Below are 24,306 nucleotides of genomic sequence, written 5' to 3'. Positions count from 1 at the left end.
AGATAAGCAGCATCTGGACACAGTGTGCCTTGTACCTCTTGCTGAGAAACATCAAGCTCGGCACTAGTAGCAGCTGACCTTGGTTTGCAGCTTGACCTCTCAAGGCATTTCTAAACCCAGCATAGGTAGTGGCCATCCGTGGATTGCTTGGTGGTTGATGCCAGGTGGCCCTGGGCAGGGCGCTGGCTGCAGCTGAACTTGTCCTGTGGCAGGGCTCCTCCCAGAAAGGACCAGGCTGCATAAATGGTGGTTGGCTTCGGTCTGAGCTGGAGCACCATCTAAGGTCACATCTGAGGACAACACACTCAAAGGGCAGAAAGGGCAGGCACTAGAGCCCTACTAAAGCAATCCTGCTTTGTAGGGTCAGCTCCTGCATAACAGTTCCTCCACTAGTCATGGCCATTCATCACAATCAATCAGCCCTCCAGTTGATGAGCAAACAGCAACTAAGGCTCAGCTAGAACAGGAACGCACACACAACCCATATAAGGGACATATCTAGAGCACCCAACTCAGGTGACCAGGGCAGACTGTGCCACTGGGCCCCACAGCTCATCCACTACATAAGGCCAGTCTGCTAAGACCAGGAGACATAGTAGCCCTACCTAATACATAGAAACAAACACAGAATGACAGGCAAAATGGGCTATCAAAAAAACATGTACCAAACAAAAGAACAGAACAAAGCTCCAGAAAAAAATAAACAAAAAGAAGACAAGCAATCGACCAAATGCAGAGCTCAAAACATTTGTTATAAGGATGCTCAATGAAATTAGAGAAAACACAGCGGAACTCAGTGAGAACTTTAACAAAGAAAAAGAAACATAAAAGTGTAGATTTAAAAAAAAAAAAAAAAAAAGATCCAGTCGGAAATGAAGAATAAAATAACTAAATGAAGAATACTTTAGGAGGAATCAACAGTAGATTAGATGAAGCAGAGGATCCAATCAGTGACTTAGAAAATAAGGTAGCAGAAAATGTGCAATCAAAATAGTAATAAGAAAAAGTAATCCAAAGAAATGAGGATAGTTTAAGAGGACTCTGGGATGCCATCAAGTTCCAACATTTGCATCATAGGGATATCAGAAGGTGAGGAGAGAGCAAGGAATTGAAAAGCTATTTAAAAATATAACAATTGAAAACTTCCCTAACCTATTCAAGAAAATAGATATACAAACCCAGGAAGTATAGAGTCACAAACAAGATAAAACCAAAGAGGCCCACACCAATACTCATCATAATTAAAATGAAAAAGGTTAAAGACAAAGAGAGAATCTTAAAAGCAGCAAGAGAAAAACAGTTAATTACTACAAGGGAGCTCCCATAAGACTGTCAGTTGATTTCTCAGCAGGAACTTTGCAAGCCAGAAGAAATTGGCACAAATTATTCCAAGTGATGAAACGCAAGGACCTACAATCAAGATTACCCAGCAAAGCTATTATTCAGAATTGAAAGACAGATAGTTTCCCAGACAAGAAAAAGTTGAAAGACTTCATGAAAGTTACACCATACAAAATAGACTTTAAAACATAGACTATCATAAGTGACAAAGAAGGTCCCAGTAATCCAAATTCTGGGTATTTATTTGAAGAAACTCAAAACACTGCTTTTAAGGGACATGTGAATTCATATGTTCATTGAAACATTATTTACAATAATCAAGGTATGGAGGCCAAATGGGTGTTCATCAATGGATGAATGGATAAAGAAAAGGTGGTACATATATACAATGGAATATTACTCAGCCATAAAAAATAATGAAATCTTGCCATCTGCGACAACATGGATGGACTTAGAAGGTATTTTGCTGAGTGGAGTAAGTCAGACAGAGAAAGATAAGTTCCATATGTAGGATCCAGAGAACAGGATAAATAAACAAACAACAGAAACAAGCTCATAGACACAGGGGGCATTTTGTTGGTTGTCAGATTGGGAAGTGGGGGATGGGTAAAAGGGAGGGGATTAAGAGGTACAAATTAGTAGTTAAAATAGTTCTGAGGATATAAAGTATACCATGGGGAATGCAGTCAGTAGTATTGTAATAACTATGTATGGTGTCGGATGGGTATTGGCTTTATTGGGATGATCGCTTCACAAATTATATAAATGTCTAATCACTGTGTTGTACACCTGAAATTAATATAATATTGTATGTCAACTATAATTAAAAATAAAAATATAAAAATTAAAAATTATTTTACATTGTTTCCTGTTAAATGACCACTGACAAAGATTTGCATTATTTTAAAGAGATATGTGAGTCTCAGAAGGCAAGTGCCATAAAATTCTCACAAAAACCACAAAGTGATTTTTGTTTAGTGTATAGTGGAGTACCTTTAAATGTCATAACAGTCACAATCTCAAATTTTCCTCAATTTCTTTCTGTACCACAGCACACAGCTGGCCCCAATTTAAACTTGTATTTATAAACATGCAGTATTGTTTTACATTCTTCAAATAAAGAAGGGTGAGAGAAGGTGCTGTATATCTAAGGCACCCAATGGGGCACTATAATGTCATTTTGCATTTGCCAAGCCCATTTGCCCAAATGCCACTTTGTAACCCATCTATGCAATATATTCACAATCTTCAAAATTAAGTGTAATGAGCCCTCTTTCCTCAGCAGTGTCATTAATCTAATGATTACTGTTTTGAAATGCTTATCATATCATCTTTGGTCATTTATAAAGAGCATATTCTAGAAGCATCACTACGTGGTTAGTCCTTGAAAACTGCTGCAAACAAATTAATGAGGTATTTGATCCTTTTCTTTCCCTTGACAACTCTGGTTGCCTTCTCCAAGTTAGCTTACTCATTGCCCACACCTTAGTTACATCTACAGCCACTCAGCACAGTCATTCCATGATCTGCAGTGCTGTGGATGTTTTCCTCATGCCAGCCCATTTATAGGGGTCACTTTTTTGCTTGGGGGCTAAGGTTTCATTGTTACTACAAATATGTGTCCTATATGAGGACAGCTTTAATGAGCTATAGGCAAAAGATAATCCCTAGCAAATCCATCAGTTGCATTTATAATGATGAAAAAGTAATTTTAGAGAACATTTCAATTCCATCACTGTGGAATGAGCGCAAATGTCAACATACTACTATTGAACATTTATTTTGTGCGCGTCATATGGAGGTGCAAATCACCCTGTTCAGTTTCTTGGAGCAACATTTAGATGGATTAAAACAAAATATAGATATAAGTTACTACAAGTCCTAAGAGTTGGCCCAACAGAATGGGCAGAAAGAGCAGCTGTGCATATCACTTCTACTTCAGTTATTGAGCCAGGAGAAGTATCACTGTGGGCCTGGGGTTAGGTTCAAACTAGATCTTAATAGATGAAAGAGAACTTCCAGAAGCGAAGATGTGTGTTTTGAGGAAACATGGGGAGATCTAAGGAGAATTTTAGGTGTTACTCGGAGTAAAGACTCAAATATGGAAAAGTATTAAAATGCACAGCATATTTTGGCTGTATTGAATCAGTGGTAGTATTGTGCTAGGTGCTGTGGAGAAATTCAAAAGATTGTTATAAAAGAGTTGCTATTCAAAGTGTCTACGCCTTGAAAGAGGAGTTCAGATTTCATGTGTGAAATCATAGCAGATCTCATGAAGTCATAAATGAAGTGTAATAGTATCCTAGGGCTGCCATACAAATTATCATAAACTGAGTGGCTTAATGCAAAACAAAACAAAAAGTTATCTTCTCATAATTCTAGAGGTCAGAATTCCAAAATCAAAACTCTAGAGAAGAGTCATGCTCCCTAAAACTCTAGAGAAGTTTCCTTCTTTGTCTATGCCTATTTCCTGGTAGACTCTGGCAATCTTTCATTCTCCTTGACTTGTAGTGAGTCACTCCAGACTCTGCTTATATCTTTATATTACCTTCCCTATGTTTCTATGTTTCTCCTCTTTTTTATGAGGATACCAGTCATTGGATTTAAAGTTGTTAATCAAAGATGATCTCACCTTGAGATCCTTAATTACTTATATTTGCAAAGACCTTATTTACAAAAAATGGTGACATTCTGAGGTTCCAAATGGACATGAATTGGAATGGGCAGTATTATTCAGTCTACTACAACAAGTCCATTTTTCACCAGTTAAAGAGTGACCAAAGGAATATGGTTTAATTTTGTAGCCTCTACATGTACTTCTATTTAATGGAAAAGTGACTTGATTCCTCTGAAGCTTTAAGGTCAAGTATATTCTTCTTGATCTGCATCCTATGGGGCATCTTCCCCCAAATACTTTTTGTCTTTAATAGAAATTAATTGAGGCAGGCAAGCTCGTTCTTGATTACCTTCACAAGTCTCTTGCATAAACTCCTCAGAAATCGGGGTTTTCATATTTGTTGCATTATTTCTCACTCTGATGGCATAGATTACTAAAGACCTTGAATTTGTAAAACACTAGAGGCTTTCAATCAAAGTTTTATACATTGGTAGCCCTTTCATCATGCTTAAACTTTAAACTCTTAAAAATATTGCTGGCCACCTCTTGAATTAACATTAGGGCAAGAACTCCCCAACATCTATTAATATCATTACCCATCCTCCAGTCACACATACTCAAAAGGTACCATGTTTCCTTAGTCTTCTTTTATCCTGAGTTAATTATAATTTGCTTACTTTGAATTAATGGGCCCTAGAAGTACATTGACCATATAATTTATCATCCAAGACATTTTTGAGAGTGAAAAGTGACTCAATTAAAAATTACACTGAAAAAAATAGGTGTAAATAAGACATTTATCTGAACAAACCCAGAAGATGCATCAGCCAGTATACCTGTCCAGACTTATCTCCTATGTTCCAGATAAACATGATATTTCTGTTATTTTCTTGGCAAGTAAAGGGTATTAGTTGTATTTTTTTTGGAAACTCAATCTTGTGACTTGTCACAATACATACTCAGCTCATATTTGATGAAAATGATACAGCGTTTATTTATTCACACCCAGCATTAATTGAATACCTACTATGTGCCTGGCCATTTCAATAAGATATATTCTTAGAGGCTCAGAGAGGTTAAGTAGCCCTGAAGACACACAATAGTTAGAGGCAAAGTCATTACTGGAAAATAGATTATCTAATTCTAAATCGTGTGTTAATTCTACTTGCTGTCTTTCTTAAAAGTTTCTTTAAGTCTCACAAAATAAGGGTGATTCGAGTATGGTGCCATAAACACCTTTCTGATTATTCCTGAGCCCTTATTCCTATTTCCTTCTAGGCACAGACCTGTTACTTTCCTGATGTCTTCCTGGCTCTCTTCTTCAGATGTTATTCCCACATCTTTCTTCAAGGCCAACTGCTAGTCCAGAGTCTAGGAACACCATATTACCAATCTTTGTTAGACAATAACTTTATTTAGCATAAGGAGGTTAGGGAATCTATATCTATAATAAAACAAATGGCAAAACAATATGTGCCTTTGGAAATTAGTCAAAAGTCAATACTTTGACTGACTTACTTTGATTGGCTAACCAGCCCATTCTGAAATGAACACACAATGCTCTGCTATTACCTAGCAGTGTGAGAACAGACGTTGATAAGTGATTCCTAAAATTTTGGGCCTCCAGTAAGATGTCTGACATAATAATTTATCCTTAATAAACGCCTTGGCTTTTATTTTAAGCTAAACTCAAATGATTTTCTTGGGAACTAATTTAAACAAAATGGCAATGGTTAAAAATCTGCTCAGTGTTAAATATCTAGCCCTCTAGGTGGTTTACCTTGTTTCCAGACCCACTTCTGTTTTCTGTCATGTTACTTAGTAACCTGTATCTACCCATAAGAACTGCAGATGCTCCATCCATCCTGGGAGCAAGTTGAGCAGCATCACCCCAACAGAGGAAACACTAATCTGCTCAGAAGCCACAAAGGCCCCACTTATTCTCTTATCAGCAGGCACCTAGCATGTCATTGCCTCTAGAATTTGAAAATGCTACTAGCCTAGATAATATACCTGGGAGCATGAGCAGGGTTATTTTGATGATGCTTATCATCTTACATTTCAGGAAAGAAAGCTGCATTTTGAGATTCTCACATAATCTTGATCAATATTCAAATTGTTTCAAGTAAGAATTCAAATATTGTTAATTTTATCACTTCTAACATGTCAGGGAAATTGGGCAGGTCTACATAGATTGATACTTCCATGAATCCTTGCATCACTCTGATGTACGTTTAATAAACTTTTACTAATGTGACCTCTAAGGCTCTGAGAGATAAAATACTGCTCAGGGTGACATCATTATTAAGTAGCAGGGATTCAAACTCAAATTTATTTAAATCCAAAGTTCATGCTCCAAATCCATTCATAAAGGAGGGTTTATTAAATACTCTTAAATTAAAAGAGACTCAAATGAAACAATATAATCCTGATTCAGTTTGAATCTAAAATCCTCCTTCCTCATCATCTTCTTATCTAAATCTATGGGTAACTGACAACACTGTATCTAGTATTGGATGAGCAAAGGTAGTTCTAATGGGAAAACATTTAATTCAGAGTCCAGTCTGCCAAATCTCTGACAGTGGTGCCCAATTATTTCCAAAATAAATTAATTTATTATCTTTCACTTATTTTTCTTGTTTATATAAGGAAATTACACAAGTCATTGAACATTAGAGCAATACACTGTAAAATATTTTTAACATGTCCCTTCACCAAAGGTCATCCTGATTATAGAAAGAAAAAAAAATATGACTGTCTCAAAGAACTATGATTGTTACTTTTTAAAGTAAGACAGCTGGCACATCTGCATTAGCAAGCAGGGAGTTCTTTTGTTGATTATGAATGAGTCTTATGGTGGGAAGAATGGGCTTTGGGTTCAGATGGCACTCTTCCAAGTCTCAGCCCTGCTACTCACTTGGAGTTGTGTTCACAATGAATTCCATGAGCCTATTGCCCTGTTTTTAAGTGGAGATAATCTCTCCTTTTCAGGGTTTATAAAAGCAGCACAAACATGGCTTACGGTAGCACTCAATATGTGTCACAAGTACCACTTTTTGCAATGTGCTTGAAAAGTAAATTCAGGCAAAAAAATAAAAATCTGAAATTCCATCAAGTAATACCTCTCATTCAAAGGTAACCTCCATCACAAAATGTTCAAGTCCATCCTGGTCATTATATCATTAAAATACTATGCGGTCTTTCTTCGTTTTCTGCACTTTAATAAAACTTTGTCAATTGATAGCAAAACCTTACAATAACTTGGCTTGATTTTTATATTACATTGTTATAATGTTTAAATCTAATTCAAGATTTTATTATAAAATAAATGGAGCAAAAATTGTCTAAATCCTCTAATAACTATCAGAAAAGTAAAACATTTGAAAGATAAGAATATAGAATTAAAGGGAAATCAAGATGAAACATGGTCAGATTTAAGACATATGTATGTATATAGATACATATATACGCAATATATTTATCTAAAGTTATTTAAATATATACATATGTATATTTAAATCTATAAATATATTCATATAATTTAACTTATAAATATATATGTAGATATATACCTTTAATACTAATATATCTGCACATGTGGGTACATCTATATTAATGCAATTTATCAACTTTACCTTAAATAATAGGATCATTCTAAAAACAACAGTTTTCATTCACATCTCAACATTTAAATAAGATCATCTGTAAGGTTTCAAGTTTCCAAAGAAAAATTTTACAAAATATTCTCATGAATCTTGTCAACTTAAATACCTCGAAAATTTTAGCAAATGTGCAGTTATTTTTAAAACCTCTCTAAAATGTTATGAAAGAAAGATTTTTAGCTTTCCGTTACACGAAATTGTCAAAGTCATTTATTGCATTGCCATTTAATTGTTTTAGAAATTATTCATTATGTGATAAATCCATGGCAAAAAGAAAAGCTCAACACATAATGTGAAATGAGGAAAGAATGTATCATTAGCAATAGATTTGAATCACCACCAAAGAAAAAGAAACAAGACTCAAGTGCATCTAGAGCAGCTGCCCCTTTCAGAGATGTCTCAGAGAGAAGAGGACCTGGGCTCAGCTGGGCAAGGTGGTTGGTCATCACCTGTGAACCACCTGAAGTACACTTGCATATGGTACATATACCAGCAATGGCAGGTAAAGTATTTCTGGATGAGTGGTGTAGTGGCATCTAGTTTGATGGAATGAGGACTGAGAGTCTGGCCTTCAAGTAGAGCTCAGCTGACAAGTACGGGATCTTTCCTCAAATTATCTGTTCATTGCAGTAGTTTAGGCTGTCCCTTTGAAGCTATGACTTGGTGCTGCCTCTGTACGAACACATACATTCTTAAATTCTCATATGCTTATAGCACTCATAAACATAATGTCTGAAACACATATCACACGTCATAAAAATATACATTAGGTGGGGAAGTCTGGGGGCGGAGGAGGCACAGGCATAGAAACATAAGGCAGAAGAGATCCATCACCTCAGATAAATGTAGCTCTTTATTGTGGACCTCTCCACCTACACAGTGCCTCCTTTCTCTCACTTACACTAAGATTCCTTCATATTCATGGAAGTTAACAAGCGCAGGCAGCTGAATTGTTTAGAACATAGCACTAACTTCTTCATGTTTATCTGTTTGGTCCTTATCAGTTCCTTCTGTTTTGTTTCACAGTCCAATAATGAACTCGAACCCTCAGTTATTGCAGTGTGTCACAAATGGAGACAGATAGGACAAAACTGTGGATAAACATCGCAAGATCAATATAGCTATTGGGGGAAAAAAAAACATAGCACTTATTCTACTGACAAGTCAGAAACTCATGCTCTCATCTATATGCCATCTGTGCATATCCTTTCATTGTGTACCTTTCCATGCATTTATTTTATTTCTGACTAGGGGTTTCTAAATACTACTTTAAAGTCTCCTTAATTTATTGCAGTGGAATGTGCCTAACAGATGCTTGGTATTCTTAAATTATAATCACACAAGACAAGGGGTCTATGATTCTTTTTTAGAGATTTTTTTTTTTCCTGCAAGTATATACAACAAGGCACCAATGACATTCAGGTCAACATATTTCAAGTCCAATTCTATGACTCTCTCTTTCTACTTCTAGTACTTAATAACAAAACAAACAAAAATATCACTCTTCTACTTGCTGTAGACTTGTGAATTAATTTCCAAATAATTTTTGAGTCACAAAGTTAGATAATTTTTTAAGGCTAGAATCTAGACAAATTTAGTGATATCATTCAGCACCTTCTCTAATTCATAAAGCAGCCACAGTGGCAGTGCTGCCATTTGATTACAAGGTGGTGGGAAGGATGTTTTCCAATATCAATATTTGCAATCGGTCAGATTTGAAACATGAGATCAACTCCTGCTCACGCTCTTATTTTTCTGTGCTCTCTCCTTATGCAACTGGAACCCATACTTAACAAGAATAGAAATGAATGGTTACTACATTATGCTTTTCTCCTTATTATCAACTGCTATCATTGTAGCAATAAACTTAATGAAGCCTGAGTTCCTCAGACTTCTTTTTTTCCTAAACACTCTTCCCCTCCTTGAGGTCCCTGCCAGGCCTGTAATCTTTCCATCTGGCTAGAGCCAAGTAGACACAGGGGCTTCAGACTTTGACCTAGAGTCCTTTTCTTCAGATGTCAGTAATTCCCCCAGGTTCTTCCTCCAGCTCTTCTGTCTCTAACTCTCAGCTAATTTGTCTTTAATGAGCCTGAGTTGGTAACTAGCTTTACCTGTAATCACAGGGAGATCTTACCTACTCCATTGAACGTTTAGTTTATTAGAAAATAAATAAATAAATAAAAGCTGACTTATTAAGTTTCTTTTCCATTTTGTATACAAAAAGAAAGAATGAACAATAAGAGCTGGTGTCCTCTGGGTATCTTCACCAAGTTTATCACATGCACTTAACTTTAAGACTGATAGTAATTATGTCCCTAATTTATTAAGTACTGTGTAAAGCTTGCACATATAACCCATTTATAGTTTACACAGGGGTTCTCAAAGTGAGGTGCCCAACAAGTACCACCAGCATTTCCCGTGATTTTGTTACACATGAAAGTTTTCAACCCTGCCCCAGACCTACTGGATCAGAAGCTCTGTGGAGGGACACAGCAATCTGTCTTAAAGGGCCCTGGGGGACATTGGATGCACATTCATTTTTGAGAATTTCTCCTTTACAGATCACATGAAGTAAACACTCTCATTAGACCCACTTTATAAAGGAGAGAACTGATTCATTTATCGAAGTCAAAAAGTCTTTAGTTGTCAGACTGCAAAGCCTGAGATAATCTATGTAAAGAAAAATATATGTTAGTTAAAGACTAAATGAATAAAAGTAGTTAATAAGATTTCTTCTCAGTTAGTTATACCTAACTAACATAATGAAATATATTTACATAAAAAATCTAATGCTTTGTTATATGTTAAAGTTGAGATATTAACTTCAAATTCTCTTAATTTAAGGTAAGTATCTCCAAAACATATCTGGCTTATACATATTAGAAATACAATTATAAGTCAAGTTTCCTGTGAAACACTAAATACCTTAACAATAAGATTAATTTAATAGCAGTGGATTGGGAAGAATTAATTTTAAGTAGATGATCCTTCTTACTTTGATATCAGCTGCTGGATCCTATCCTATTACAAATGCAACCAGTTTGTAGGAGACTGCAAACATCTGTTCTTCCCCAGCAAATGTCTATATGAATATTAGTCCTGGAGACTACATGTCGACTCCCTGTCGGTGTGATGTGTTTAAATGACACACATGTAAATGTGTGAACATATTTACTCCTTAAAGAGGCTAGACTCCATGATGGGAAATTCTCTGAAATATCTCAGCGTATTCTAGCATTGAGGAAGGAAAACAGATAGGCTTTAGTGAAGAACTTTTAAGGGCTAAGTGTGGAGCCAGAGGGCTAGAGGGAAGCCTACTAACTCAGGGATGAAGACAGCTGTGGCTTCCACATTGCTGATTGGCCAGTTGCCCCTCTCCTATTTTCTGCAGAGCCTCATCCAGCGTTAAAACTCTTAAGGTCAGTAAGCACTTAAGACAGAACCACAGGGACGATTCAAGGGGAATATTAAGTTTTGAGGGCCTTCACTTGTCCATTCTGAGCTGGATCCATCATGAAGTGTTTTTCTTCATGTATTTCCTACTATAATCCCTAGAGCAGCCCATAAACTAAGGAGTCTGAGCAGGGAAGTGTAGAGGAATGGATGCAAAGGACTTAAAAGATTATAAATATATGCCTGCCAGGGATGGGGAAAATGATCACTACAATGAAGTTTAAGTTACATTTTCAATGTCTCACAGGTAACCAGTAGTGCAACTGGATTCTGACCCTAGTCAAAAGCCTTTGCATTTCCCTTCATGGCTCATTTCTATTGGTCTGGTATATGCTGATAACTTGCTTTTGCCTTGGTGGTCTCCATTAAATCAGGGCAAAATTCAAAACATGCCAATTTCCTAACTAAGTTTCTAAAAATGACCAAATATGAAAACAATATCTATATTAAAAGTTTATATGTATATGTGTATGAAAGAGAGCAAAGGAGAGAATTATCAACAAAATCTTGAAAACTATTTTGGTACATTTTGTTATATGCAATATTCATTATTTAGCACAAAAGCATCAAAATATTGTGATTAACACTAATTGACTTACTTGCTTTGGCCTGTAGCTAAAGAAGATATGGGTATGCTCTACCCAGCCTCAGACTCCAGATTTATCTTATATAGCTGACTAGGGAAATCTTGCATCTAAATTAATTAATTCTATGCATTTCAGATATATCTTATACATCTTTCTTTAAGATTTCGCTTACAGCATTTATTCACTGTGAACACTCTGCCCTTCCTATTATTTTCTCTTCTATACTTTCAACATTTGTTGAGTTTTTCTTAGATATACAGCACTTGGTAGTTGCCAAAGTAACTGAAACATGGTCACTGTCCTTTTGACTCATGTAAGTTCTTCCCATTCATATACTCCCAAACACATCTTCTCTACAGCTTCATGTGCGTCTGAACTACCATCAGTGCTACTCATTCATATGTGTTATGTTGCAGTATCATTGTTTGGTCTCCTTAATGGTTCCACACATTCACAGAAGGGTTTAGACACATCTTATGCCCCCTTTTTTATTCAATTTCTAGCATAGCGTTTGGCATATAATGAGAGTTTAAATTATATATGCTGATGGTAATAAACTATTTTCTAAAAGTGGTAGGCTAAAAATACTACATCAAACAATGATCAATACTCAGGATGTTCTAGGCCAAATTGGCAAAATAACTATGTATAAATCATAAAGATCAGAGCATCTCCCAGAGAATCTGAAAGTCACTCAAGGATGAAATTGGGGAACTCATGACCTAAATGTATAATCCATTGTTTCAATTGACCTCTGCTTGAGAAAGGTGCTAGATAACACACGCAAGCCCTTCTATTAAAAGACACTTACAGAAAGCTATAGAAAATCACCGATTATCATATTATAGAGGCCAAAGGATTCTATAATGAAGGATTAGATAGCTGATTCATTTGGGAAGGGGAACCATAATTTTTATAAGAGGAAACTACAAACTAAATCTAAATAAATATAAAATAAGTTAATAAATACAGTATATTCAGTGGGGAGTGATACGCTAGTGAAGGTGCTCGAATCAGCCTTATAAAAATGAATGAGTATGTGAAGGTATTGGACTCAGTGTGCAGTCTTACTAGCAGTATGAAATTTGCGTCAGTGAAGGAAAGAGATTGAAGCTTCTTTTTGTTAAAAGTTCTGAAAGACCATTCTGCAAAAGAGGACATTTTTATGTATGTGTTGCATGAGCAGGCAACTGGGGTTCAATGTGTAAATACTGGAGGGAGACAGATTTTGGCTTTATGTGCATCAGTCTTTTCCAGCTTCAGCCCTGATGATCTATTTTACAGGATCATCAAAAGAAGACTTAGGACAAACGTTCTAATTTTTTTCTGAAATGATAATGAACACACCAATAACTTCAGCTTCGCCAGTTGGAAAATTCTGAAACTAGCTCACAAAAATTAGGGTGTTAGGGATACATTCTGGGAATCTCCATACTCACTAAGTATTCCCATGAGGTTCACCATGCTAGTTTGGCCCAGATAGAACTTGAATATTCACTTCATTAGCTTAGCAGACCACTTCTCGACTATATCAGACTATTCCCTGAATCCCAGCCCAGATTGCATCAGTGCTTTGTCTGAGAATATTAGGTCTTAACTTTCATTCCCATCTCCCATTTGGCTATCATTATTTGGCTAAGGAATTATCTAGTGATATGGGTGTTTAGGCTTTATGAATCCACAGAGCTGGGTTTATATCTTAGCTCATCACATTACTACTTGTGTGATATGACCCAGGTTCCTTGGCCTTTCTAAAACTTATTTCTTCTTCCATAAAATAAAAATGAGTCATTAGGATTATTTAGAAAATTTTAAATAATGCTTTTGGTAATCTTAGCTTAGTGCCTACTCATATTTTGAGCCCAATAAAAAGTAGCTGACCCATTAAATTGGGCATCCTGGAATACAGACAACCAGAAGAATCAACTGGAATCTTTACAATCCTTTGGATACTGTATACTAAATTGCTTTCATTTCTCTCATAGGTGTCAGCCTTGCAAAATCCCTTGCTTTAGCCTTGACCTCAATTCTTTAAGATTTGTTTTTCCTCCCCAGCAATCTATTTCATTGTGGCCCTTGTATCCCTCATGAATAAGCTTGCCTATACTATGATAGCAGGAATGATTAGAATGGTACCATCTTGTAATATATAACCTGTATCAAACAGAGGCTGATTGTGAATGCTTAATTAAATAGAAACTTGGAAGAAGTAAACACGTAGGTAAAGCAGACCACTTATTCTTTATGGTCAATATTGAGGAATTCACCAACAGCAAATACTTGTCTAAAACCTATACTTGACAGGAGCTCATTAGATGACTTTTGTAAAAGACAAGTAAAACAAGTTATCCTACATGGATATAGTAGGATATGGTAATATGAGGATTATACTTAGAAAGAAAAGGCAACTGATTAGGAGAAAGGAGAATTGAAAAACCTAGGATTCTTAAGATTGCTCTAGTCATTGTTTTCTGTTATCTTTATAAATAGCATGTAGAAGGTGGATTACAAAACTATCAAAATTTTTAGATGACATTAAAGTTTCCAAGTAAGAAGCACTCGTAGTGAGATAACAAGAAGGGTTTGTTTGAACACTCATGTATGAGTAAAAGTAGTCAGGAATGGCAATTATTTTATCCAATATTCCAAATAAAGTCCTGAAAACCAAAATTGATTGAGACTGAGTGGGTCTGTGGATTAGAGATAAAGCAACTTGGGAGCCTTAGGGAAGGCTCTTCTTTGGTTTTTGCACACTAGGGTTTTTTTTTGTTTTTTTTTTTTTTTTTGTAGAAGTTCTTGGATATAAAGGATAAGTTAATTATGATGCATGTCTTCTTTCATATCCAAGAAACATGGTGGAAAAAAGTGGAATTACAGGCTATGACATTGGAAATTACCTTTGAGATGAGCAAAGTACACTTTAACATCTACTGGTTGAGTCTATCTTGTGGTTTGAAAATTCTTGTAGTTAAGGCCTTCTTAAATCCTTATGAGTTCATTGACTGAGAATATCACCCTAATATGCTGTTGTAGCCAAAATAGGTGTGAAACTTGCCACCAGGAAGGATATCCAAACACAATAGATGATGCTTTTGAATTTATATGTAAGGCTTTTGTGTCCATATCTGATACACTTGGCATAGTTGATTTTCCCAGAAAGATGGAGGGGGGAAGCTCAAGAGAAAAACAACTGAAATTGTTGCTGAAATTTTATAATTGATTGAAAAGATAGAGATAATTCAATCTGATATGAGAAGAGGTGAAGAATCTTGAGTGACTTTTACGAGATTGTGAGCAACGCGTATAAGGTGATTTTTAAAAAGGACATCACTTATTAAAACACAAGCACAAGTGCTGTTTGAAAATTCAGAGTGATAAATATCAGAAATTAAATAATAGTGCCAATGCACATAGAGGGGATGCAGTTTTAAAAAACTTATAATTTATATGTAGGAAACAAAGATGGATTCATGAAGGACTTGAACACACACACATGGCTCAGGTCTAAAAAGAAAACTCAGGGATATAAAAGGGACAGTAAGTGTTTCTCCTACATATATTTCAAAATGACAGAGAACCCTGGTTTGAGTGGGTTTAATTAGATATTTAGAGGTTCTTTTGTTCTAAATAAATATATCCACTTTACCAAACATTGGTTAATGTTGTTGCTCAGAGTTAGAATCTTAATATTTGTATTGTCTACAAATCGATGAGAAAGAGATTTTGGATCCGCTAAGATTCTAAAATTGCTGCTAAGTTTGTCAGTGAAATACCTTCATGCCTGAGTATTTAGCAAAACAAGAGATCTGGCTTGTTCATAAATCATGATGCACCATTAAGCAGCTGCTTGGTGGCCTCGTTCATGAACATTCTATTTAGTGCCAGATCAGAAATGCTACAGATTGAATTTTTAGGGCATGGATATTTGCTACTGTACATTGGACAGGTATACGTTCAGGGTTCTTGTTCCAAAATAAACTTTGTAAAATAAAGTACTGGTAAATTGATATCTTGCCTAGGGCATGTGCTGCAGTGGTATTGTTTGGTAAATCAATTTTAAAAAGCATTACAAACACCATATCATCTAAAAACTGAGGATCTTCAAAAGACCATGTGAAAGTCTCATTCAAGAGATTCTCTACTTCCTTGATACACCATCCTAATTAAGTCAATAATTGACATTGATGTTTTTATGTATTGACTTTTTCAGAAAAGTTAAACAACTATTTAGAGAGCTTTATTAAAAATTATTTTTTTGTTAGTATTGTTCTCATTTTTTTTCAGGCATAATTCCAATAAGTATAATTAGGACTAAATCCCAGTTTTTTGTTCTGGCACCATCAGTTTCTGGTTACATGAGCTTGTGTGGGTCTCTGTGAGGGTCAAGCCTCTAGTTCATGGAGATTTTAATTTAGAATCTCTACTGTTTATAAAATAGTGCATATAAGTAAATACATAAATAAGTGTGTGTGTATAAATTGCTTACAAATGTGATATGTAACTGGTGTTCAGTAGCTGCTAGTTTCCTCAATATTTATGTAAGTAGATATTGTTCCCAATTTGATCTTTGTTACCGAGCATGACTTATAATGTTTGTGCCCAGTGTCATTGTATTTTACTCTTTAAACTGAAAATTGTGATGATCACTCCACAAGTCTTTTCTCCTCCCAGTGTTTGCATTTGACAGGCTGATCCTGAAGCTATTGCTTCTCTTAAGTGTTCTGCAGGCATTGTAAGTGTCTCTAGGGAAGCCATAGCTGGAATTTACTGACTTCCTACACACATGGTTCCCTGCTTTTTCTTCTCAGCCCACCCAGCATCTTCTGTCTCCCTAGAAATGTGAAGGCTGTTTTGAGGTTGAGGTAAGAGAAGGGGTAGTCTTCTCCCTTCCAATTCTGGAAGTCCTAGTAATTCTTCAGTTCTTTAAAGAACCATTTAAAAATCAGTCCCTGTTATCTGTCCAGCAACAGTGGGCATGGAGGCTGCAAAGACTTTAAGACAGGCCAGGGTTTTAAGGGGCTTAGAGTTATTTAGCAAAGCAAGTAAACCAACAGAGGCAAAAAAGTGAAATTGGCCTTATGCCATCAGTTCACATGCCCAGAGGAACTGTCAGTCCTTGAACCACATCCTGATTCAGAGGACAGGCAGAAACCAGGTCATTTGGTTCTAAAGAAAATGAAACTCAGGATTTAAAAAAAAATAGAGAAAATAACTCAAAAATGCAATTCAATCTGAAAAACAACCAGTTATGATCCAAAATGCCAAAGAAAATAAATAATCCCACATCTACTTGCACCTCTAAAGTCAACATAAACCTTTAAAATTGTTCCTCAAAATGGAAGGTATGCTTAACTCTTATTTCAAACTAAAAACAAAACAAAAACACATGAAACAGCATGTGGGCTACAAAATTGAGAAAAAAATAGAATAGTTCCCAAAAGTCTATTTTTAAAAATGAAGAAATCCATGCTATGAATATTACAATCTAATATTACTAGCGACCCAGAATCAAGATGATAATATTCTCAAATTCAATCTTCCATAACTAAACTTAATCCTCAATTTACCATTATTTTCAATTAGAGATAGTGATGGGTGGGCGATCAAGAAATAACTGTGAATATAAAACAGATATTTTTCCAGTGAAGTGGGGCTCACAGAGAAAAACCCATGTGCAAAAAAACAGCAATTTGAGATCATATTTTGCATTGATTTAAGAGGAAAGCAACAAGAGATTATGAAAAGAAAATATGTTCTCAATTGCCAAGTCTTCAACATTCATATATATTTAGAAAAAAAATACACATAAAATAACAAATTATTTTGCTGAATTCATGAGCATGTGAGGCCTCCTACATATGCTCCTTGCTCTGCCTCCACCTCCCTTTCTTCATCTCATAATTAGGGACAGCTTGTCACGCTGTGAAGCCAAGAGTTTGGGGCCTGGCATGGGAAAAGAAAAGTTTTTTTTTTTAAAACTTGGAGTGAGGTGTCCTTTACTTTGAAACTGACAATTGTTTATAGTGATAGAATAATTTTAAATTTTGTATTTGTTTTGCATTTTTAATACTTTCAATTTCTTTAAAATCTTAGAGAAAGGCTGTTGGATAGGGTGGCTTTAATGTCAGACCAGACTGCAGATGCCCGTGCCAAGATTTAAAAATTGAATGACTTTGTTCAAATTATGTAACTGAGCTACTTGGATCATTACAAGGTATGTGAAGGATCTGGCACATAAAAAACAAATAAGTAAATAAATCAGTATTCAGTAAATCGAAACATTCTTATTACGAATCAGACTTTCATGGTGTATTTCTGTTTTTATAGATAAATTGAGGCCCAGTCAGTGAGTTACCCAACTTACTAGAAAAGAAGGAAGACACTAAACTTTTTGCAACAGACGTTCTAATTTCCCTGGGAACTGGAGCCATGCTGGAGATAGGACTTATATATGGCCTAATTATGTCTGAATAAGCACTCAACAGCTATTAAGCTACCAACAATCTGGGTATAGGGAAATGACATAAAAGTTCACTAGTTACCGTTATCACATCTCAGTTTTATTCATCTGAAGAGAAAAGATGTCCTACCCAGATGCTGTCTTCTTTCTGATACTGTTTCCAGTTGTATCCTGTATCACTGAACATCAGGCTGTAACTCGTCACCCAGTCAGAGCTTCCATATCTTCCCTGCGTGGCCACTGCTGTAATCTCCACTCTGTTTCCCAGGTCCATCTGGAGCCACTGTTGAGCATTGGAATCTACTGGGGACCAACCGCCAGTTCCTGGAAGAGGATCGCACAGAGAGATTTGTAGTTACATCTAACATAGCCACAATTTTTGACTCTCAAAGAGAAATTAAACAGTGTCCAGCTAAGATGCCTTGACCCCAAGCATACCCTGTCTCTGTTGTTAAACGCCTGGTAACTTCTTGGCCCAATTGCCATCCTCCCCTTCCACTTAATTTGCTTTCATGGTTTAGGAGTCACCTCAAATGCTCTTTCCTCTAGGATTCTTTCTCTCTTTCCTTATTCATTATAGTTTCCATCTTTTGGATTCCTACTGGAAGTTTTTTATCTATTAAAAAAAATCAAAACTCTTTTACAACCTTAACCTTTAGCATGTCTTATATCCTCTGCGTTATTATATCTCCTTCTTTCTTTTCTTTTTTTCTTTTTTTCTTTCATTCCTCCTCTCTTTTCTCTGCTTATTATCTCTCTCCAAATACATACTATGAACCTGCTGTCATGGACCAATATTTTGCTGCGGATACAAAGATGAAAGATTACTGACTATGCTTTTGAAAAGTTAGCATTCATTCACTCAAAAGATGTTTATTGAGTACCGAGAGCATGCTGGGCACTGAAGAAAGAGAGATATGCAAATAAATGTGTGATTTGATGTGAAAGAAAATCTTGCTAGTTGTAAATACAAGATATGAAAGGAACACAGAGGACAGAATGCCTAGTAGATTATCAGAAAGCCATGGAGCTGAAACCTGAAACAATTGTGGCCATTTCCTAGGCAAACAAGGATAAAAAACAGCATATGCAAAATCTCAGAGAGACATGAGAGAGTGCCACATGATCAACACATGATTCAGTATACTTGACACATAGTAACAAAAGACTTTGAACCCAGAATTTCATTATTTGACACATTGGAACTTTGTAGAAGATCAATATTAACTCTTGCTTTGCTGGAGTGTTTTCTGTTTTCATTTTGCATAGGAATAAATAAGTTAAAATTCATTTTTACTGACTCAAGAGCTCACAAAATTTGTAAACCCTGAGTTGGAGCTATTGCAGAATGTCCTGTGCATGGGTGGCAATGGGATAAAAACAGCCTCTTTAAGTACCTTTCTCAGGGCATCAGGTCAGGGAGTTAACCGGATTTGTATTTAGAAATCATCATTGATACATTCCATTTTATCTCAACCTATGTCATTGAAAATCATTTTAGTGATGTTCCAGTCTACCATTCTGCTATCTCTGGAGGAGTCGATTGGACTTCTCCTTGGGACTTGAGAACTTTTCTGAACCCCAGCTGCCCACAGCAGATATAGCCTCTCATCATATGAGAGTGGACATGTGGACAAAGGAGATGGACAACATGAGGTAGAGCCTACTCTGGCCATGAGACACATCCTACAAGTTGTGCATTAGTTTTGTCTCGATAAATAACTGTCACTATTAAGTTTTTGCTGGATAAAATGTTTTTCGCTACCCTGAGATGATTCAATAAATAAATAGGAAGAATGCTCAGCGTGTTCTATGAATGTATTTTATTAAGTTTTTGCAAGACATGGACGCAGTGGCAGATATTGCTAACAGTCACTAACACCCATTCTCTCTTCTTTCCGTAGTAATAGGACTGTAATGTGTGCACGGCTTAATTGCACTTTTAAGTTGTCTATACTATTATAGATATGGACAGATGGACCAGTTGTCTCCGAAAAAAAAAATGTAAGTGAGAAAAAAAGGTGCCACTTGCAGGCCATCAGGTCTCTTTCCCATTTGCTTTTTCCTTCCATTATTGATGGATGCAGTTGACAACAAGGCCTTCGATGATAGCAGAACCAAAACATAGAAAAATCCTGGATTCCTGCATCAGCCCGTGGAGGAAAGTACCTGCCTACTTGAACACCTGCCCTAACCTCTAACATGAACAAGGACTAAATACTTATTGTGTTTAAAAAATTGCACATTGTAATCTACTTGATAGTACAGTTTAGCCTACCTTAATTCATATAGAATATACTGTGAAATTAATACCATAATTTCCATAATATAATCGAGGAAACTGAGATCCAACAAGTTTAAAACACCTGGCACTCAAGATTCAAGCATAGATATTTGAGACCATTATGTAACAGAAAAAGGTTTTTAAAAGGTTTCTAAAAGCCTAGAAAATGAATAAGGAGGAAGGGCAATGAGAGGAAACATTCAAGAAGCCAGATGCACAGTCACATTTTTATCAATCAGCTCTGTCTTCATCTATATGTGCACAGTTCTTAATTCACTCCATCTTCCCCCAACTTCTCAAAACTGACAGAGAGGTTTAGGGAGAAGGTGATTTTACATTTCCAAGAAATCTAAAATTATCCTGGACCTATTCTTTATTTCCACTCAATCTTTCCTGCTGCCCTTTTCAAGAGGCCTCTTTCTTCTTAAGTGAACGAAAAGCAAAGTTGTGTAAACTACATGATAGCAACCTCATTAAAACATGGCAGCACAAAATTTGTATGATGATTTCTTCTGAATGATGAATGTATGAGTGACTTTTATGCTTTTTGCATGTAACGTATTTTCTATTATCCACATGCTTTTCTTTTGTAACCTGAGAATCTCATTACTCATATTTATATGGTTTATTGCATAGACAGTATATATTTGACAGATGGTGGTATAATAAAGGGCTTATGACTTTTTATGAGATATTGCTATTTTAGAATTTAAAATCTTCATACTTTAATTATTTCTCTTTTACCTCCAATAATCCACACTTGGGCTTCCTAGTCATGCTTTAGACTTTTTCTTCATTTATTCTAATTGTTCTTATCAAATGCATATATGATAAAAATGTACGTTGAGGATAGAAGAAGGAAAATAAAATGACAAAGCATTCACCTCACCACCTTGAAAGAATAAAATCACTAAAGACTGACCAAAACTCAAATTAAATTTAAAAAAAGAGAGTTAAAGCTTAAAAAAAAAAATGTTTCTTCAAATTTATTTAAAGAAAATTACATCTCCCTTTTGCCCACAGTAAAAACCTTAGCTTATTAATCCTCCTGAAGTTAACTAAATGGAATTGTTGCTGTTAGCATTCATTAACACATCAAAAATTTTCCAACCCCAGGAGATTCAGCCTAAACTATTAAATGAAAGGACACTCTCTGGGTGATAACTGCCGAGGACTCTTTCCCTGCTGTTGAAGATGTTCCCTGCTTCATAGCTAATAGGCCAAACAACCAAGGGTTGCCTTGGTTGCTATGGCAAACATTTTGTTCCTTCTACTGAACAATAAATATGTTTTTGCAAATGATGAGAGTAGCCTGAAGATATTATTTGCAGTTGCTCTGAAGACATACAGCACCCATGCTAGCTTTCTGTTTCTGAATTATTCTTTATATTGGGAGTGTAACATACACACAGATAGATACCTGTTTGGCAAGTTAAAGGTGTTAACTAAGGCAGTCCTGACTATAAATGTGGCTGTGGTATCAATGATTATTAACTGCAATTCCCATAAATTCTGCAGTTTAAATTTAAAGGAATTTAATAGAAATTTAAAGAACAATTTTAATTTTAAAGGAAAAATACTCTCATCTTAGATTTTTATAACATCTAGAATTGTTCAATAATTTTCTATTATAATATACTGAATGATTTAGAGGCTATATCTAGTTTATTATTAGACTATCCTAAGCCTCAAATAGGAGATACTGAACTGAAAATCAAGACACCTGGTTCCACATTCAGCTCTGTTCTTGAGGTTAGATGAGATGAGAAATTCTCAAATGTGTTCAACCATCGGAAACACCTAGAGAGATTGTGAAGACCACAAACACAAATTCCTTGATCTAATCCTTGATAATTTACTCAAGTGCCTAATCTGGGACTCTCTATTTTTAGAAAGGTGCTCATGACATTGTGAGTGGTTTGGGATACACTCAATAAGAGAGCTTCTGAAGTTTCAGTTCTAGTATTTTATGTGATAAAATTTGCATTATTTATTTTTATTGGTCCAAATTAATTAAATCTAATATGCTATTTTTGATTATTAAAAACAAAAATAACAATATCGAATTGCTTCTGGATCTAAAGATGGACACTATTCTTCAATTTGATCCCCAAACCCAACATGGATGGACACTTAAAGTCAGAATTACAATTGCCAAAGAAATCTGGAAATTTTTGAATTCAGAAATATCCATCTTTTCTCTTCCTTGGACAATTCTTTTCACTCCCTGTTAGCCCTTGGCTCCTTCTCATCACCCCTATTCCACATGCCCTTGGAATGTTCATTTCTATTAGCTAACAGTTGGTCCTTGCTCAGTGCTGAACACTGTCCCAAGCACTTGGCCAACATGAACTCATTGATCATCACAGTAGCTCTGCATGATAGATATTATCATCATATCCATTTGACAGGTGGGAAAACTGAGGCCAGAATTATTGAGCAGTTTTTCTACGATCACACAACTAGTAAGTAACAGAGCAAGGAATGCAAACATAGAAAACCAGGACCTAAAAGCCCAAGCTCTTAACCGCTCATCTATGCAGCCTCTGAACAGCAAGAATAGAGCATTCTCCTCTGATTCCTCCTTCTTCCTCTTATTATTAATTCTTACTAGAAACATAATTCATACTACACATTTTTCAGTATCTTGCTTGATTCTCATAGCAATCAGCAATAGTATTTTTAGTTTTCATTCACTAGAGAATCAAGCAATCTCAAAGGGCCAACTAGTTTATCCAGGCTATATGGTAAGAGACTGCTCTCCAACTCAGTTCTTATGATTTCTCACCCCTGCCCTAGGTATTATCAGGAACCAATGTCTTAAACAAGCAGAAAATGAAAACTCTTATGGAAAACTCTAAGAAAACTTTAAAGAAAAGCAAGAGACCCAGGTCTCCTGGTACTCAGTTCCCTGCTCAGGTCTCTAAATCACCATGCTTCTATCCAACTCTACATGCTAAGGAAAGTTCTAAGCATAAAACAAAATAATTGGTCAAAATTGAAGAAATTCCTTTCTATGTTTATTTCCACTCTTAACTCAGAAAGAGAAAGAATTAATTGATGTTACACACTAGAAATGGGCACAAAACAAATTATATTCAGGTCTCTGCTAAGTGATATTTTACAACTATCATTTTAAAAAGAGAGTCCATTTAGTACAAGCCCAACAGGAGCTAAAATAGTTATACATAACATTTTCACACCAATCTGTTTGAAACACACAGCCTGGCCATTTTTAAAAATCCTAAAATAAACCTTATAAGAAATAGTTTTCCTAGATATGTGCCTCCCCCAGGTTTACACAAGACCCTAAAAGCTATAAGTACATTCTCACAAGTGACTGGAAGGTTAGGTTGAATTACAAGCTCCATCTTTAATTATTAAATAGTCAACGCCTCTCTGTAAGCAAAGGTTTGAGATTTTTCAGGCATAAACTACCTAGTGATGTTAATAAGTAAAGCAGAGAGCTTCTCCATAAATATTTAACATTATACAGTACAGATAAGGGTAATAATAACATACACAAGCCTGTTTGTAGTGCTCATATGGCTTCTTACACCTCTGCTCAGAGACTTGTTATTATCCACTTGTAACAGGACCTATGTCCAGGCAAGGAGTTCTGAAACTGGAAAGTTGTTGGCTGGTACATGGCATCATCCTTCTGCTACTGGGTAAGTGTTGTAGGACCTGGGCATTGCAGACTAGTCCTGGCCAGGGCTCTTACACTTCTATCTGTACATTTATTTAGGACCTAAAGAGCCTCCTGGGGAAAAGAAAAATTAGAATTTAACCAAACAGACTGTGTATTTAAAAAAGGTAAAAACCTATAGGAGAATCTGGAGTGGCCCTACTTGAAGCCAGTTTGCAGGAAAGAACAAAGGTACTCATAGGGAAAATTCTTA

General features: G+C 35.8%; 1 protein-coding gene across 2 annotated transcripts in view; it reads right to left on the bottom strand.

Annotated features, from left to right (window-relative positions):
* The window catches only part of CNTNAP5 (contactin associated protein family member 5), a 728,931-nt gene that overhangs the window by 539,232 nt on the left and 165,393 nt on the right, over positions 1 to 24,306 (bottom strand). For both annotated transcript variants that reach the window (XM_039876503.1, XM_039876504.1), the window contains exon 3: positions 18,251 to 18,444. In XM_039876503.1, coding sequence (XP_039732437.1) covers positions 18,251 to 18,444 — 194 coding nt within the window. The remainder of the gene's footprint in view (positions 1 to 18,250; positions 18,445 to 24,306) is intronic.

Source organism: Pteropus medius, unplaced genomic scaffold, assembly GCF_902729225.1.
Source record: "Pteropus medius unplaced genomic scaffold, Ma_sr-lr_union100, whole genome shotgun sequence".
Lineage (NCBI taxonomy): Eukaryota > Metazoa > Chordata > Mammalia > Chiroptera > Pteropodidae > Pteropus > Pteropus medius.
This window is presented reverse-complemented; position numbering and strand designations above follow the sequence as displayed.